At 38.8% G+C, this 20402-nt stretch overlaps 1 protein-coding gene across 1 annotated transcript in view; it reads left to right on the top strand.

The window, feature by feature from the left end:
• LOC150080449 (JNK-interacting protein 1-like) overlaps nucleotides 1–20402 on the top strand; it is a 200220-nt gene that overhangs the window by 158306 nt on the left and 21512 nt on the right. Inside the window, exons 9-10 of the mRNA XM_090381228.1 lie at nucleotides 1797–1901; nucleotides 17389–17468. Of these exons, the coding sequence (XP_090237354.1) occupies nucleotides 1797–1901; nucleotides 17389–17468 (185 nt within the window). The remainder of the gene's footprint in view (nucleotides 1–1796; nucleotides 1902–17388; nucleotides 17469–20402) is intronic.

Here is a 20402-nt window from a genome sequence, read left to right as displayed (position 1 = left end):
ATGACAGATGGACTAAGAAAATAACAGAATGGCACCCAAGAGGTGCCAAGAGAAAACCATCTGTCCGAGATGGACAGATGAAATTCATGAGTTTGTGGGTAGTAAATGGATTGCCATTGCACAAACAGAAGGAACTGGAAAGTTGCTGAAGAGGCCTTCATCCTGCAGTGGATTGAAAATGGCTGATGATGATGAAGAATGACGATCATGGCATGCACAAATTGCACAAGTGAGAAAAGGAGTAACAAGCAAAAAAATAGGAGAGAAGAGAAGATTCTTAAAATTTGTTTTTTTTTTATATGACTGAAGATTTCAGTGAAGGGGACACACATTTCACCATAATAACGTAAAAACCCACAGAATTCCAGCTATTGGTATTATTGCAAATGCAATAAGATCGAGTTTACTAGCTGTTTATAATTAGATGCATGAACAGAAAAGCCCAGTAAACCAGAAACTTCAAATTGTTCTTATCTGGTAGTGACCTTCAGAAATGAGCTTTAGTAAAATGTGAGCTCGTGTGGGGTGATAATAGTGAGTTTTCGCCTTTACCCTGTGAAGTTCGTTACAGAAAATATCATTTTGACTGTTATCATGGTGTGCTGACTAAGAGAATAAGTGACAGCGCTACTAGTAAATCTACCAAGAAAAGGAGAGCGATCAATCAAGTTGGATCAGAAAATTAAAATAATAAGGATGTATGAAAATGGCCAACCGTTAACAAGTATTGCGCGGAATTCAGATTTGTCAATAATAATATAGTAGCAATATGTTATTAGTCATTCCCAAGTTACGTAAAACTCAACTTACATAAGAAGTCCTGGAACATATCGCTTATGTGTGTCGGGGACTTCTGTATTTTTGGATTAACCTGGAAATCAATTATCCGGGATTTTTTTTTTTACCATCTATCCTGAAAAATTGAGAGTCTACTGTAGTTGTAAAAACACAATTTGAACACTGCTACAAAAGAGTTGCACATGCCTAATTCATGTGCAGTTCTTTTGAGCTGAACTCAAAGGAATTGAATATAGATTAAGCATTGGTAGATTATGGAATATTAAAAACTAAAACTTCATTGAGTTGGAAACATATGCACATATGAAATAAAGAAAAGAAAGGCATTTTCAGTTTTTCAACTCCATTAACCAGAAAAACTAAATTGTTGTGTGTGTCATTCTTAAATGATTGAATTAGCTTTGGGGGTTTTCTTTTAACAGGATCGCAGAAACTGAAAACTGCTTTATCTGTTTTTCTAATCAAGCATATTTCTTTCTATGAATTTAATTATTCAGTTATGAATTTGAATCCGAACATTGATACATAAAATAATCACTGATTGAAGTTCACAATAATGCATCTTATTATGTCTAATTTCGTGAGATTTATCTGCAGAAAACACTTCACTGTATTGATTAATTAATGATTGATTAAGATGCATTTAAATTTAAAACTTTGAGATGTACCCTTAATATTATACTCAAATGGTTTATTTTGGCATTTTAAGTTTCATTGTTATGTATATCACAGTTTTCAATGGTATAACTCCTTTTTTTTTTTTTAATTTAAATTCCGTATATTTATCAGTTTATTAAGCACTTTTTAAATTTAAGCAGGGAAATGCTATTTTTCTAGTTATATCAGTATTATGTATAAATAGTGTCTTTTAATGAACGTGTTCTTTGCAGACCCTAGCATATCCATATAAACTATTCTTTATGATATTTAGGATGCCCATTTTGTAGTTAGTAATAATAATGTATGGTTTCTTAAGTTCATTATTTTTGATTGTATAGGTTGCCAAAGCACGGTCATCAGGTGTTGTGGTAACAGAGCCGCATCCCTGTATTCTCGAAATTAGTGATCAAGGACTTCACATGGTAGACCGAAGAAGACCTTTGGTAATATTTTTATTTATTTTTTAATTAAAAGACTATAATTATACTTTTATAAAATAACAAAAATTGTATTACACTAAAAATTATAATAGCATAGGTTGACCAGATTCTAATGGTCACAACTTCGACAAAATGAGTTTTAAAGCCTAAAATATGTGAAAATTTTCAGGAAAAAAAAAATCAGAAAGACAAGAACCTCGCATGTTTAGGTAATATGGGGCCTAAAAATGAAACAGAAATATTTATGAAAGGGAAAACATGGTTTAATATATTGTAAAAAATAATTACATTAATATATTTGAGGAATAATTAAATAGTATTGCAATAAAATAAATCAAGAACCAAAGGTTTTACTCAATCTTATTTTATTGAATTTCTTTCTTCCATTAACATATTTTGATTAGTAAAAATCTTTATGTTAATTTTATGTAAATTATATAGCATAATGGCATTAATTGGTTTTACATGTAGATGGTTTTGTCCATCTGACCAATGAACATTGGCAGGACGCTGTGGCATTCTAAACACATACAGCAATACCTCGCACAGCACTGATAATTGGTACCAAAACTGTTGTGTTATGTGAAACCGTGCTGTTGTTGTTATTTGGTTTTTAGGAGCATTAGCAACTAAGGCCATATTGCTCTGGGGATATGCGGTGGGCGTTCCCTGACCTTTCCGCATCCCCCATATTTAGTGGCTCATGAGCTCGAACCCCGGTCTAATCAAGAAGCATGTGCTATGCACTGCTGCTCCTGCCCACCTGGCTACGGAGGTGCCGAAATCGTGCTGATTGAGGTATAATTATAATGGGTTTTAATTGAATGCGTACCAGAGAAACAGTCTATAAACAAATTATAATAAATCTATAAACAATTTGCGGTTGATAGCCAATTAAAAGGATTTTAAATTAAAAATATTGCAAAAATTTTATTAATGAAAGGTAACATCATTAGAGATGAGAAAAAAGCTGTATTGTTTATTTAGGTATTTCAATAATAAAGTCCGGTGAAGTCGTCTCTTCTTTTTCTTGGCATACAAGTTTTTGACTTGTATGCCAAGAAAAAGAAGCATCAAAGAAGCATTTTTGTAGCATCAAAACCCATCTTTTAAATTTGCTGTTGATGCTACATTCAACAAACGGATCTCCACTCATAATCGCCTTGCAGGCCAAGTCAACCCCCCCTCCCCCGTTGAAAATTTTTTTGGTGCCACTTCAGTGTTATCCACTTCAGAATTGTTTTCCTCTTCTTCATATGCAGTTTGCTTGTCAATTTCAAGGAGAGTTGCATCCTCTAAGTCATTTGCATGTGAGTCAGTGCAGTCACGTACATTGGCAGTGTCAAAAAGTTTAAAATCCAAAGTCTTTTCTGATCTTATTATTATTATTATTAACCATATAGTACAAGGAAGTCTAAGGCTTATGTTGCACCAGCCAAAAAAAAATTTCTGAGTTACCTTGAGAGAAAGAGAAAGAGAGCAAGAGTCAGAAATAGAAGGGAATCACCAAGAAAGAGAAGAATGATGATATCCAGCTCAGGATCCTGGGTGTGCTAAGCCCATACCAGATGTGAGCCCCTGGGGTTATTCGCAATGTCTTTGGCAATTGTCTGAATTCGTAATTCAAAACCAGTGAAATAATTTGCAAAATGGGGCAAAACATGCTGCCAAACACTATGCATGTTGTTTGGCAGCAGTTTCTAGCCAAGATGCAAATATATTTTTGATTGTATTTAAAGGAGTAAAAAATAAATTGTGAAATGAAAAGCTATCATGTCTTGTCAGGATGGAATTAAGAATACTGGACACTGTTGCACTTTGCTAATGACTGCCTGAGGGAAGCTATTGGCACATGTTCATGTGAGACAATAGAGTTGGCACTGCAGCATATATGTACGCATTCCTAGGCTACAACAATGCAGCATATATGTAGAGTACATGTCTAGGCTATTGAATGAGTTTTAATATGTACAGTAAATTTTTGACTTAAACTTAATTGAAAACCGTGTTATAGTGAAATCCGTGCTGTTTGAAGCCATGCTAAGCAAGGTATTGCTGTACTTTAATTAATGTGTTGTGTGTTAAAACTATGCATATTCCAAGAAAATTTAAATAGCTTTTGGTACTTTTAAATCAGTTATATGTATTTTTTCTCAAATATGTTTTTTGAGAACTGGCTATTAATGATAGCTGAGTTGTGGCTATTAATGATAAATTTGAATAATGATTCATGTATTTCTGAAAAGTTTTTTCAGCATTTCTGTTATGTGCTAGAATTGCAAACAAAATACCAGATCATTTTTCAATTTCTGGTATCTGTTCTTGAAATATAAATTTTGGAAAAAAAAAAAAATCAGTGACTGCTACCAACCATTACATGATTAGGGTTAGTAGGATAACAAGTATCAGAGTAACTAAGCCTGTGAGACATCAGCATGTTATGTCTATAATTGTATGTATTCTTTGGTTGTTTTGCTAGATGAAAAAACAAAACAAAACAAAACCCTGTGTTTCCAGACGAAAAAAACCTTGCACCCCTTTGCCCGATACTATCTAACTCAGCTATTTTATGAAAAAAGCCCATATAAATTCCTAACATCATCATCAGTGTTGTTCAAACTTGGGCCATTTCCATCTGGTGTGGAAGGAAAGTAATTATAACCACTATTCTGCCTACAAGGGCCCATCCTTCCTTTCAACTCTTTTAAAATGAAATTTTTAAGCAAAGAAATCTGATTAAATATTAAATAATTAAATATTTGAAATTCATACCAATAATATCTGGTACTTCACTCTGCATTTGTGATCAGTAAAAATTTTTAAAGCATTTAAGGGAACAAACTTTTCTTCAGTGCATAATTTCAGTTGTCAAAGCATTTCAGTTGTATGATGTATGTAACTCATAACTTCTGTTATGAAATTTTCAAGCGTACTATGAATGACATGGAAATATGCTTCATTTAATAATGATTCAAAAATATTTTACAATAAATTTCTGCAGAATATTTTATGAAAGAAAAAATACCTTCAATGCTCTGAAAAATTTTAATACTTGATTGATCACTTGGTATAAACTTAGAATTACAAAGTGCAATGAAATGGTAATAAAAATAATATCACATCCTTGATTTTACTCAAGGATGTGATATTATTACAAAGCAGATTATAATGTGATATTATTACAAGGCATATTATTATATGATATTATTACAATGCAGATTGTCTCACAACACAGGTTGTCTGTCCACTGTGCATGGGAATTCCACTTTTAAGAAGATGCAGGTGCATTCAATATGCACCACTAAAACCATTTATAGATAGAAGAGAAATACACTGAGTGATCATTGTATCATGACCCCACCTAATGCCGTGGACCACCTTTCACATGGATAGTAGCTGTGCTACCTGCAAGGCTTTTTTTCTAGTGTCGGAATAAATGACGGTTGCCTGTCCATATTAGCATTAGTAGAGGCATATGATGCAAGAAAGCAAGGTTATACAGTATCAGCCAAAAAAAAAAAAAAAATGCTCCCATTTCACCCCTCCGTTCGTTCCAAGTTCCTGTCCAGCTCAGCCTTAAATTTATTTAGGCTATCAACTTCCCAAAAAAAAGGATGGAAGTCTGTTCCACCAACCAACTACCCACTGGCTAAAGGCAAATTTCTGCACATCTGCCCTACATCTGTCTTTTCTCAATTTGAATTTATGCCCTCTCAAATGATTATTCTGAGCAAGAGGAAGAATTCCATCAGCATTGAGCATACTCAAACCATTCAAGGCTTTATACACCTCAATTAGATCACCTCGCAGGTGATCTAATTGAGGTGTATAAAGCCTAGTCTCCAGACGCTGTAATTTGCAAAATTTGCCCTTTCTTCGTAAGAGCAACCCTTTGTTCCATTCACTAATCTTGTTGCCCTTTTCTGTACTCGTTCCAACAGCTCTAAATCCTTCTTAAAATGAGGCCTCCACACCTGTAAACAGTACTCAAGGTGTGGCCTGACCATTGCCTTATATAAGGGGATAATCACCTCCTTATCCCTGCTAGAAAAATTCCTATATATCATTGACAAGACACTATGAGCTACTCTTGTAGACCGTCTGCACTGCTCAGAGAACTTCATATCTGCCTGCACAATTACCCCTAGGTCCTTTTCATTCTCTACCACTGTCAGTGTAGTACCACAGAATTGATACGTCATTCTGGGGTTGCTGCTTCCCATATGTAGTACTTTACATTTGTGAATGTTAAACTTCATTTGCCACCTCTCAGCCCATCTGCTCAACTTTTCTAGATCCTGTTGCAGCAACATACTGCCATTAGTGTCCTTAACAACCCTGCCAACCTTGTATCGTCTGCAAACTTGGATATTAAGCTTCATGTACCATCATCAATATCATTTTGGACCCAATACTGAATCCTGAGGGACTCCACTAATAACATTAGTCCATGATGAGCAGTGTCCATTGATTACCACTCTCTGTGGTAATCAAATTGAGGTGTACCCTTTTTGCGCCAATAAAATCAAAATCAATCAAATCTGTCTTCTCCCACTCAACCATCCCTTTATCCATAGCAGCAATTTGCCTCCAATGCCTCACTGCTGCCCATATCATCACCCCTTTGGGGGAATTTTACGCAGTTTCTCCCTACTCTCGGCCAGGGGAGGATATTCTCCTGATTATTAGATACTTACAAAGAATCTCTCTGGAATTCCCAAATGCGAAAATCATCGTTCCCGCCGACATAAACTGCAGGTCGCCAGCGTGGTTCAGTGAAACTCAAGATAGACGAGGCACAAACAGCGGACAAAGACTGGAAGAATATCTCTCAAACAGTTCTTTCTCAATTCTCAACCAACCAAATAACCTACCGACCTTCTCTAGTACAACGTGGGAAGCCAAAATTGATATCACACTGGCCACAAGATCTGTTGCACGACACCTTTCATCCTGGACAGTTAGAGAAAGCTGTACCACTTCAGACAACCATGTAATAACTTTCCAACTGCACCGATTAGTAAGCCAATAACCAATTATAAGGCAAACTCTACATAGATTTGCAATTGACAAGGCAAACTGGCAGCAATTTAAGGATTCACTGATCATGGCCGCCCACTCTCTCAGCACAGTTGGACTGAACGCAGACCAGCACCAAAAGGCAATTGTAAGTCTAGTCACTGAAAGCTCAATTAACTCTATTAAAAGGAAGAAACCTTCTCTTGGAGCCGTACCTTGGTGGTGCCCAGAGCTCCAACAACTGCGATGGGAGGTTTACACCCGACGGAAAAATTTTCAACGTGCAAGACGGACATGGCCGGAAGCGGAAGTAGAGTATCTCAAGCAGCAGTACCGAATGGCAAGAAATGAATACACAGCCCTGATTAAACAAAGGAAGAAGCGCTCCTGGGAGCACCTAGTCTCCACAGTTGGAAATTCTGCTCCATGGGAAGTGGTCTACAGAGTAATCACAAACAAACTCCCCAGGGGAGAAGTCATCCCAGCCACCAAGACGCCACAAGGCACGTATATAAAGACATGGTCCGAATCTATAAATAACATCCTTGATGCCATGTTCCATCAACACACGCCACCAAGCACCCCAGAGCAAATACTACTATGTGAGGAAAACAGCACATACACCACGGCCCAAGTGGAAGACAGCTTCACCAAGGAAGAACTGGACACCGCTGCAGCAAAAGTAAAAAACAAGAAATCTCCAGGAGAAGATATGCTGGAGCCCAAGATCGTAAAGAAGGCTGTTGAAAACATCCCAAATGAGATCCTAAACCTCTTCAACCATTGCCTCGAAGCAGGCCATTTCCCAGCAGTATGGAGATCTGCAAAATTAAGGCTTATTCTCAAGAATCCGACAAAACCACAAGACCTTCCGGAGTCATACCGGCCCATCGCTCTTCTATCCATACTAAGCAAACTCCTAGAACATCTTCTAAGCAATAAAATAGAAATTCATTACTCCAAGGCTGGCCTTCACTCTGACAACCAATACGGCTTTAGAAGGGAATGCTCCACGGTGGACGCCTTAGAGAATATCATCAAAGCAGCTGCCACTACCAGCCATAAATACTTCCTTGTCATTTCAGTGGATTTTGCCAGGGTGTTTGACTCCCTCTGGTGGCCAAACGTCCTCGGCAGACTCCTGAAAGCAAAACTACCAGCTAATTTGTACAATTGTATAAAAACCTATCTTGCAAACAGAACAGTAACCGTCAGTGCTCTGTACTGTTTAGTCACACGACCAGTCTATAGAGGATGCCCACAAGGCTCAGTACTTGGCCCACTTCTCTGGAACGTGGTGCTTGACAGCTTTCTAAACCTCGACCTTGGTGATGTGAGGTCACAGGCCTATGCGGATGACCTGATCCTGATGCTGGCGGCAGACTCAAGAACTCAACTAGAGATCTCTGCAAACTGTGCTATAAATATCCTACAAGACTGGGCCACCCAAAACCACTTAAAGATATCCCCAACAAAAACCTGCTCCATCCTACTTAAAGGTTCTCTCAATATCAGAAGGCCTCCCCAGATAAAGATTCAGGAAACAACAATTAAGCTTTCCACCGAACTTAAATATCTTGGTATTCTGCTGGATAAAAAGGTGTGAATCTTTCATTCACACCCCATTTTACTTACCTCCGAAGCAAAATCAAAAAATACTCCGCACTAATAGCTAGAGTCACTCATCAGGACTAGGGCCTTAAGAAGAGGACCCTAGCCCTCTTCTATAAGGCAGTCTTCTTACCAGCAATAACATATGCATCAGGAGTCTGGTTCCACAAGGCGGTAACAGCAGTAAACAAAAGGAAGCTAGAAACCATTCAACGTTCAATCCGGCGCCTCCGTAGCCAGGTGGGAAGGAGCAGCAGTGCGTAGCACACGCTTCTTGATTAGACCGGGGTTCGGGCCCGTCACCACCAAATACGGAGGATGCGGAAAGGTCAGGAAATGACCACCGCATATCCCGGAGCAATATGGCCTTAGTTGCTAATGCTCCTAAAAACCAAATAACAAATAACAAACGTTCAATCCTACTGACAATCTCGAGAGCCTGCTGTACTGTAAGCACCCACGCCCTCCAGGTCCTCTTGAGTGCTCTACCCCTAGACCTGGAGATCGTCCGCTGTGGGCTGCTTTATCAACTATCTAAAGGCAAAGCATTCACCTGCCTAGACTACACAACTGATCCGGCGAATGATTGTAAACTCGAGAAAAAATGCCTTCTCACCCACCTACAGCAGGCCTGGCAAACCCGCTGGACAACTTCGACAAAAGGGGAAGTTGCCCGAAAATTCATACTGGATAATCAACTAATGTTTCCCAAAAGCCCAAACTGGTTTTCACCGGGACTGCTGACATCTTACCTACTCACGGGACACGGCGCAATAAGAGCAAAACTCTCCAGTTTCGGATTGAGTGACACCCCTCTCTGCCACTGTGGACAGCCAGAGATGTGGGAGCACCTCATGCACCACTGCCAACTATACGAAGACCTCCGCTGCCTCTTAATAACTAAAATACGTTTCTCACCAATAAACCAAGAACAATATCTCCTGGAGAGCGAGGACAACTATAAAGCCTTAACACAGTTTGGGCAGGATATTTTTACTAGAAGAAGAACATACCCACAACCTTAGCAGGAATTTTCCCACAAACTAACCACTCGTCATCCATAATAAAGATCCTTAGATGTGTCAACCAAACAAAAACCTAACAGCTACAATCTGAAGAACAACTAATCATTAACTTAACCTGGAACTGACCACTGGCTTAAACTGGAGTCATTATCTGAACTTGACCACTCACACGGACGGGACAACATGTCCCAGGAATGGCATACGAAGACCTGACAAAGACATTGTGCAGTTTGCTGCCGAAGCATCATTAGGCGATCTGAACCGGGTACCCTCACTCGGTTCACTTTCCTTCCCTTGGCAGGGGGATGGTTACTCTGTACCCTCCACCCTGCCATCCCCTATCTTCACCTGGTGAGGCATGGGCCTGCCCCGCCGACTTTTGGGGTTATCTTCACTATTGACCTCATATAAAAAAAAAGGAAAAGGGAAAATTAACTCTACCCCGCCTAACTTATCTCTCTTTGGCCTGACCCAATTTCTAGCGTTTCTCCCCCCCACTTTTTTTTTTTTTTTTTTTTTTTTTTTTTTAGGTTCTAGCCGCTGAAATCTTAGGAAATTAGGTGGCAGGACCTGCCAGAGTAAATAGTAAATCTCTAAAATACTGGTGTACCTGGTCTGCCTCCACGAGGTATAGTGTGGGCAACGGTGGGTCTCATTTGAGACCCAATGGCTAAAAGACCAGATGAACAACGGTACAAAACATTACACACCACAATATCCACACACTTTTAAACCTCTGGCCTCTACAGTGTTCTGCATCACACCACAATGTATACTACGTGGAGATGGGGGAAACTCCTGGTGTTGTTAGACCCTAAACACACTATATACACTATACTGCTCCAATTTGTGCAGCAGTATTCCATCTGCAACAGTATCAAAAGCCATTCTAAGATCCAAATATATGATATCAAAGTTATTCCCTACATCCAGTTCCTTTGTGACCACATCATAGTATCCAATCAAATTGGTCAGACAAGACTTTCCCTTAACAAAACCATGCTGTGTCCGAGTTATAACTGAAGTCTTGTCTAGATGATCCTGCAGTGCTTCTTTAACCAGTGCTTCCATTAATTTTCCTGGAACAGAAGTTAAACTAACAGGTCTATAATTACTTGTGTTGCCCTTTGATCCTCCTTTGTGAATTGGGGTCACATTTGCACATCTCCAGTCCATGGGTACCTCCCCTGAGTCCAGAGAAGCTCTCATCATTATGGCTAAGGGTTTGCTTACTTCCTTTGCTGCTTCCTTGCTTCCTTTAATGTAACTGGATAGATCCCATCCACACCGGGTGCCTTTTTTTTTTTGTCTATCTTCAACAATTTCTCCTCCACTTTCCTCTCAGTAATTACAAAATCATCCAGCTCACTGCCAGCGTTTAACTCACCTCTGGCATTCCCCTCCCTGAATAACTCCTCATGGATGAATGTTGATGCAAAATACTCATTTAGCCACCTGAGCAGGATCATCAATATCCAGTGAACCAATCTGATTCATCCCTTTCCTTCTAGAGTTTACATAGGTAAAGAACTCTTTGTTGTTTTCCTTTGCCAAGGATATCTCATAATCTGCCTTTGCCTGCCTAATCTTCTTTGTGACTTGGTTACAGACCAACTTATATCTATCATAGGCTTCCACATCACCCATTAATTTATATGTATCCCATGCATTTTTCTTCTCTGCCACATGTCTCATTAGTTCATCTGACATCTGGCACCTCCGTAGCCAGGTGGGAAGGAGCAGCAGTGCATAGCACACGCTTCTTGATTAGACCGGGGTTCAAGCTCGTCACCACCAAATACGGTGGAAAGGTCAGGGAATGACCACCGCATATCCCGGAGCAATATGGCCTTAGTTGCTAATGCTCCTAAAAAAAAAAAAAAAAACCAAACCAACCAAACCAATTATCTGACATCCGTTAGGCCTAAACTTTGAACAATATTTCTTAGTTGGTATGTAAAGCCTAGTAGCTTCCAAGATAAATTCTTTGAATGCTTCCCATTTTGAATTTGCTGTTGGTAACATCATCAGTTGGTCCCACCATATAGAATTTAAATACTGTCTCAGACCATCGTAGTCACCTTTACGAAAGCAAAAACCCTTCTCTTTACCCCTGATGGTAGTTACCTCTTTGAGTAAATCCCACTTCAGCACACTGTGATCACTGCCATCTAGTGGTTCCTTTATCTGCAGATTCTTAATGCATGAAGAATCACTACTGATAATCAGATCAAGAGTATTACTCCCTCTAGTTGCCTGCCAAACATGCTGATGTAGAAAACAATCATCCAATAAATCCACAAAAGCCTTGCTAGTGTGTGAGTGACCAACCCACAAATTCCAGTCAATATCTGGGAAATTAAAATCCCCCATTATAAGACTCTCCACTCTATTTCCCTGTACAGTTCTTTATTATACTCATCAGAGTCATTAGGCCTATAACACACTCCTACTCTCAGTGCTTATGTCACACCAAACTGACTCGAGACTGCACTGTCCAGCGATGTCGACTGGCTTCACTTTCTTGGATTTTATGTGTTTCTTAACTAATAGTATAAGCCTCCTCCCTTCCTATCTTGTCTACCCTTCCTGTAAACATTGTACTCCCCAAATTCCAGTTCTGCATTCCTTATATCTGTGTGACAAGACGTCTCTGATATCCCAACAATATCTGCCTTTGATGTTCTGAGAAATACCTCAAATTCATTCAAATTTATTTACCAAACTCCTAGCATTGGTGTACATGCAAGTATACATGCACCTGTTCCTATTCTTAGCTATCCTATCACAACCCATGTGTTTACTTGTACTGCAATGACTCCCAGCTGGTTCTGAAATACAGTGCATCTTGTTTTCCAGGCTGCTGCTCATTCCAATAGAAGCAGTGCACGAATCACTTTCACCTCTGCCAGTGGCTACTGTTAATCTATTAGTCCTTGTATCCTCCCCCCCCAAGCTAGCAGTTTTCGGACCCACCTAACACTGCCTCGATAGCATCAACAAATATTCTTGCACCCTTTCTATTTAAGTGTATCCCATCCCTGTAGAAGCAGTCTCTCCTGTTAACAAGTACTGACCAGGCTGAAAAAAATTCTACCTCTTGAGCTTTGCACAATCTTTCCAGGGCCGAATTGATCGACAAGGCTCTCATCATATACTCTCTCCTATCATGTCTGGGCAGAATTGCAGACACTTTCAAATTCAACCCTAATTCACGACTTTTTTTTTGAACAGTGACCTGTACTTGTTAAGTAATTCTGCCGGTCTCCTACTCTTAATATCCGTAGTGCCAACGTGTACAACAATATCACCCTTTGTGCCCTTAAAAGATGATATCTGCTCTACGTCATCAACCTTTGCCCCTGGCAGATGTACCCTGGCCCTGTTCCACCTATCCTTTTTACATAGCATGTTCCCCATTTCCCTGACAACACAGTCACCAACAACTGCTAATTCCTGCGGGACGCATTCTGCCTTGGGGGTTGTCGCTGTGCTGCATGATGATCGAGTGCAAGCTCTGGCATGATGTGGGCAGCTGAGAGCTTGATGGGCCCCTCAATTTAGATTCTTCGAGGGCATCCACCCTGCCCTTCAAGCTCTCATATAGGCCCATAACAACCCTGAGTTGTCGCCTGATTTACTCACACTCCTTACATCACGTGCACACAAAGACATCACCCTTGGCAATATCATGTCCCGTACCCGATTGCTCCACAAACATCAAGCAAGCAGTGCATTTTAAAAGGCTGTGATTCAGAGAGCAACTGCCTCCCACAGTTCTTCCCTGAGCCACAACACTCCATTTAGCTTGAGCCTTTGGCTTTGCTGCTCTGGTCTGAGTCATGATTCCAATTCAATTTCAATAAAATTTCAATTTCAGTACAAAATTATTACCCTAAACTTTTATCCCAATGCAGTTGTAACACTTTATATCTATATATATTTTTTAAGTGTCAAGTATTATCTTCAAATTTCTTTTTATAAGTTCCGCATCAAGTTATGTATTAATTAATTATGTTACGTTTGTAAAATCTAAGTCGTTATATGTATTTAATTAAAAGTACAATTTAATTGACAATGAAGTTCAACAAGATTAATAAATTTACTGATTAATTGATAATATTATATACTATACTATATCCCACTATATAATGTTATATCCAGAACTAGATAGCTAATACTATCTAGTTCGGCATATAACCTTGTATTGTATAATAATGATGGCAAGTTACAAACGGAAATCTACGGACACTTAATATGCTCACTTCCTGTTCCAAAATATCCTGCAGGTGTTCTATTGGTTTGAGGTCAGGTGAATTTGGAGGCCAATCAAGATGGGTAATATCTTCATTGTGTTCCTCAAACCAGTCATGCATAGTGCAGGTCCAATAACACAGTGCATCATTGTCTTGGAAGATCCTGTTGCTGTCTGGGAAAAAATGCAACAAGGCAGGGTGCACATGGTCTCCCAAGAATTGGTGGTGGACCTCACCAGTGAAACAGTCCATATGCATCAGGGGGGGTTCTCATTCTAGCCAGCAAAACATGCCCCATATTAAGCAACCTCCACTACCTGCATGGATAGTGGGCACCATACATGATGGGTCCATGGACTCATCTTGCTTGCACGACACAGGAAGGCATCTGTTGAGGTGTTGCACCAGGTATTTGGACTCATCTGATCAGCACATATGTTTCCAGTCCTCCAGTGTCTAACTAGTGTATTGTTGACACCACAGAATTCACTGTGGATGATGATCAGTAGTGAGGAGAGGTTGTCTCTTGGGTCATCTGCTGTGGAACCCCATATGGCTGGGTGTGCGGTGCATCACCATTTGGAATATTATTCTTATATTTTTCATATTATATTGCGATGTCAACTGTCACACAGTGACCTGCTGCTGAACCTGAACAACGTGGAGGGCCATGAGCAACTGACAAGATGTGCCATTTCTGATATGGAGCACCTGACACCATAAGTTCCCACAGTCATGCCCCTTTTGAAACTCCATGATATCTTTACTACATCCCATAAATGCTACTTTATCATGTTGGCTTCCATGGCCAGGTGCAAATTACCACTGCTCTATCGTGCAAAATTGCTTTTTATACAATGAGCTATGCAGCATTGTCCATTATGGATGAGGTAGTCACAATTCAGTGATCGCGCATGTGTACACACACGCCTGTATGTGTGTGTGTACACATGGGTTTAATGAAACCTTAGGGTTTAATGAAACCAGTAATTTATATTGTTGTTGTTGTTATTATTTGGTTTTTAGGAGCATTAGCAACTAAGGCCATATTGCTCCCGGGATATGCAGTGGTCATTCCCTGACCTTTCTGCATCCTCCGTATTTGGTGGTCACGGGCTTGAACCCCAATCTAATAAAGAAGCATGTGCTACGCACTGCTGCTCCTGCACACCTGGCTATGGAGGCGCCTAGTAATTTATATTAATAAACAGCCTCTTAAATCTCTTGTGTGTTAATTTTAATTTATGAGGATTAGATCGTATGTATAGCTTAGCTTAATTTTCAGCACTCACCTCATAGTAATCCGCTTAGCTGGTGGAGAGATTTACCACATACATAGTGGTTATAGGATTCTAATAACTTACAGGGATTATGGGTTTAAAACTAAGTTGTGGGCCACAAAAGTTTTTAAGAAAGGAAAGTGCACCTTCCATTCTACGGTTGCCTAATTAAATTAAATTAAATGAAGAAAAAATAGATGCTAATAGTCGCGCACGAGCGACTTTCGAGATTCCTCTTCTTCAGTTAGCTATAGTGGGGGGGGGAAAGAGAGCGCGCTTGTGTTATATATGGGTTGGGTTCCCGAAATGCATTTCAGTGCACGTGGAAACTTAATGCGTGCTAAATTCCAAATTATTATTATTATTATTAGTCATATGGTGCAAGGAAGCCTGAGGCTTATGCTGCACTAGCCAAAAAAAATTCCCCAAGTTACCCTACCCTGTGTGAGAGAGAGAGAGAGAGAGAGAGAGAGAGAGAGAAGGGAATCACCAAGAAAGCAAGACAGAGAAGAATGATGATATCCAGCTCAAGACCCTTAGGTTTGCCAAGCCCATACTCACCAGATGTGAGCCCCTGAGGTTAATGGGGGAGAAATTGGTGGGAATCTTTTTGTTTAACACGTTGAGTGATGTATGGCGTTTAAACCATTCGATGACAAGGGCTTCGTTTTCAAGGATTTTGTAGCTAGAATTTAATTTAATTACTGTGATGGCTGAATCGGTGAGTGGGTTGTGATTTTGAGATTGGATGTGTTGTGTTAGTTCTGTACTTGCTGAATTAGTTTTGAAGCTTTGAAGAATTAAACTATACATGAGGTATGCAGATGACGTCCTCTTAATAGGCAACAGAACCACCATCGATACTTTACTGAACACCTTTAACACAACACATGAAAAACTCCCTCGAAGTAGAAACTGATAATAAAATTAATTTTCTAAACCTCACTGTATACAAAATAAGCACATCTTTAGGCACCAAAATATATAGAAAAAACACACATACAGGTAAATTCTTACTTTACCACTCACACCACCCTCTATACATCAAAAAAGCAGTTCTATACAACCAGATATACAACGCTGTAAAATATAGCCACACACAAACAGACCTATCTGTAGAATTGGAATACCTCACCAAAAAATTCATCGACAGAAAATACCCATCACAATTAATAAAAGAAACCATCACCAAAGTTCATAATAACACTAATAACCCAAACAAAATTATTAACCATGTGAACAAGAATAAGATACATAAACCCCTTATCGCGCTCCCATATCATCAACAATATGCTAGAAGACTTCAACAGATTTTTAAAAATACAGACATCAAATTAATATTCACATCTTATAACAAATTAAGTTCCAAATTCAATTCATACAAGACAACACACGAGTACGAGACACAAGATTACAACAACATTATATATTTGATCAGATGCCAATCAGACTGCCAAGCATGTTACATAGGCAGTACAACAGCAAAATTTGGGACATCAAAAATTTCCAACACGCGTGCATACTACCACTTTAATAGCTACAAAACTAATTCAGCAAGTACAGAACTAACACAACACGTCCAATCTCAAAATCACAACCCACTCACCGATTCAGCCATCACAGTAATTAAATTAAATTCTAGCTACAAAATCCTTGAAAACGAAGCCCTTGTCATCGAATGGTTTAAGCGCCATACATCACTCAATGTGTTAAAAAGATTCCCGCCAATTTCTCCCCCATTTGGAATTTAGCACCCATTAAGTTTCCACGTGCACTGAAATGCATTTCGGGAACCCAACCCGTATTAACACAAGCGCGCTCTCTTCCCCCCCCCACTATAGCTAACTGAAGACGAGGAATCTCGAAAGTCGCTTGTGCGTGACTATTAGCTTCTATTTTTTCTTCATTTAATTTAATTAGGCAACCATAGAATGGAAGGTGCACTTTCCTTTCTTAAAAATTTTTGTGGCCCACAACTTAGTTTTAAACCCATAATCCCTGTAAGTTATTAGAATCCTATAACCACTATGTATGTGGTAAATCTTTCCACCAGCTAAGTGGATTACTATGAGGTGAGTGCTGAAAATTAAGCTAAGCTATACATACGATCTAGTTATTACATTACAGCACATAAGGACTCCTTAAAAAATCAAGAGTTTATGAGGATTGTATTTAATTTGCAGTAAACTTCCTATTATTGGTAAGTTTTGCATACTTCACAGCATTATTATTAATATATTTATATATATATATATATATATATATTTTTTTTTTATTTATTTTTTTCCCTCAAAAATAGCCTTCTCACGTGCCAACCCATGATTATTTCTTTAATTTGAAGAATGTAACATTTTGTGGTTATCATCCACATGATCATAGGTAAGATTAATATATATATATATATATATATATATATATATTTTTTTTTTTTTTTTTTCTCTCTCTCTCTCTCTTTTTAATGGTTTAAGGTTGTATCTATTCTGAACCAGTTTCATGATTACTGTTGGTTAATGACTATTTCTTATTTTGAACCAGGTAATCCAGTTTTTTAATATTTAGCTTCTGAAATAAAATGTAGTTTAGTTTTCAATTGTATATACTTAATAACTAAATAAAAATTTTGTCAGCAGGTGAAACAAGATGCCTGGTTTTGTTTGGCTGTCATTGAACACTTGGAGAGGACAGCTAATGTTAGATTTCAGATCAAAGAACTTGATAAATTAGTCAGATGGGCTGAAAAATGGCAAATTCAGAATTCACAAATGCAAGGTACTGCATTTGGATAGTAATAATCCCAAAATGATCATTTGGTAATACCAGCTTAAGGTGTTTTAACGAAAAAGAGCTGAAGGTAATTGTACAGGCTAACATGAAATTCTGTGGGCAGTGAAAACAGGCTGCTAGAACAGCTCTTGAGGTTTTGTCAATGATATTATCCTGTATTATGTTTCCGGCGAGATGATATCTCAACTGCTTGTTCGTGGCTTAGTGCCGTGAAGTGTTTTGAAAAATCAGGGTACCTGCATGTAGTTTTGCACCTTACAATAAACATCATATTTATTTATTTATAAACAGGAATTTTTCTGTTTATAAATTTACACAACAGGAATACAACAGGAATTATCCTGTTGTATAAAGCAGTGGTTAGGCTTGAATACTGTATATTTGAAGCCACATTTTAAGAAGAATGTAGATCTGTTTTTAGAACAGGTGTGGAGAAGAGCAACGTTTGTTCGGAGGGGGGACAAAAGAGGCTCTCTTATTGCAAAAGATGTCTGCAAGGAGACTTGGATGAAGTGTTTAAGGCTTTAAATTGGCTAACTAAACTTAATGCTGATGGCATCTTTAGTCTTTCTTGGAAGACATATCTAAGGGGATATAAATTTAAAAGGAAAAAAAGGATAGTTGCGGGATAAGTGTGTGTAAATTGCTTTCGGTCAGAGGAGTAATTGTTTGTTGAAATAAAACATGCATATGGTGGTATGGAAGTAGTTATTTTGAATAAATTTAAAGAAGGTTTGGACAAATTATTTAGAAGGGATAGGCAAAAAAAGTGGGTATCCTCGTTCTCGGTTTTCCAATAAACGTGTTAAGGTTGTTCAAGAAGAATACGTTGCATATCACAATTGGCTTGCATCCAATCTCCTGGTTCATTTTTTGTCTACACCAAAGATCACAACAATTACAAAGCAGTTATTAATCAGTCTAAACTAGATTTTGAACAAGCAAAGAGTAGAAAACTTGCTTCTTGTCCAAATGGTAGTTGAACATTCTGGTCTCTTGCTATCGGCCACAACTTTTGCCCATCTCTGTCAAAACCGGATGGTTCTGTTGCCACCTCAGCTAAAGCTGACCTACAAGCATCCTACTTTTCTTCTAACTTGTGCATTGAAGACCTTGGTAAGCCACTTCCAGCCATCCCCAGTACACTTCATTCAATGCCTCCTGTGGTCTTCCATCAAAAGGATATCAGAAGTTTGAACAGTCTTGATTCTAAGAAAGTGCCATGTCCTGATGGTATTTCTATACTCGTTCTCAAAACCTGTGCTCCCGAGCTTACTCCAATTCTGTGTTGCCTTTTTACACTGTCTACTCCCTGGTGGTTCCCCTTCTATTTGGAAATTTGCTCATATTCAACCAATTCCTAAAAAAGGGTAGCAAATTTCACCCATCCAATTATCGTCTCATTGCACTCACTTCTACTCTTTCTAAAATAGAGAAATACATTAAACATCAACTCCCAAGCTATCTATAAACTTTACATCTGATCAGTGATCACCAGTACGGATTCCATCAGTGTTGACCCACTAGTGATATTCTATTTGGAAATTTGCTCATATTCAACCAATTCCTAAAAAAGGGTAGCAAATTCCTCCCATCCAATTATCGTCTCATTGCACTCACTTCTACTCTTTCTAAAATAGAGAAATACATTAAACATCAACTCTCAAGCTATCTATAAACTTTACATCTGATCAGTGATCACCAGTATGGATTCCATCAGTGTTGACCCACTAGTGATATACTGGCTTATGTATGTTATCCATCTGTGGACAAATTCAGTGGAAAAGTTTGGTGAAACTCAAGCAGTTGCTGTTGACATTTCAAAAGTTTTTGATCATATTTGGCATAGAAGTCTTTTAAATAAGCTTCCATCTTATTGTTTTCCAAATTTTTTTTTTATTTTGTAATTGGGTATCCAGTTTTCTCTCTGACTGCTCACTGCAGGTGATTGTAGATTGTCTTCTAAATTCTCCACTAATGCAGGTATTTCCCGTGGCACCTCCGTGGCCAGGTGGGAAGGAGCAGCAGTGCATAGCACACGCTTCTTGATTAGACCGGGGTTCGAGCCCGTCACCACCAAATACGGAGGATGCGGAAAGGTCAGGAAATGACCACCGCATATCCTGGAGCAATGTGGCCTTAGTTGCTAATGCTCCTAAAAACCAAATAACAAACTAACAAGCAGGTGCTTCCCAAGATTCAGCTATTTTTCCCACTCTTTTCCTCTTGTATGTTAGTGACCTCCATTGACTCGAAATCCCGTCCATAGTTTTGCTGATGACAGCACATTGCATACCACCTTCTAGTTTGAAACATAACTGGCATAAAATCGAATATCCACTACCAATTTTTTTAATGATGACACCCAGGTAATTATCCAGAGGAGCAAAGTTAACTTAGTTGATATCGATCCTCCTAATGCGCAGTCCTGTCTTATATCTTGCAAAAAAGGATTCTTCTGTTCCTGTCAGTGAATCTTCAGTGATACTCAGATTTCTTGGCAAGATCACATATCTGCAAAACTTTTGT

This window comes from Mastigoproctus giganteus, chromosome 9, assembly GCF_048544385.1.
Source record: "Mastigoproctus giganteus isolate SK-2022 chromosome 9, ASM4854438v1, whole genome shotgun sequence".
In the NCBI taxonomy this organism is placed as follows: Eukaryota; Metazoa; Arthropoda; class Arachnida; order Uropygi; family Thelyphonidae; genus Mastigoproctus; species Mastigoproctus giganteus.
The sequence above is the reverse complement of the archived record's forward strand: the minus strand, read 5'-3'. Positions and strand labels throughout refer to the sequence as shown.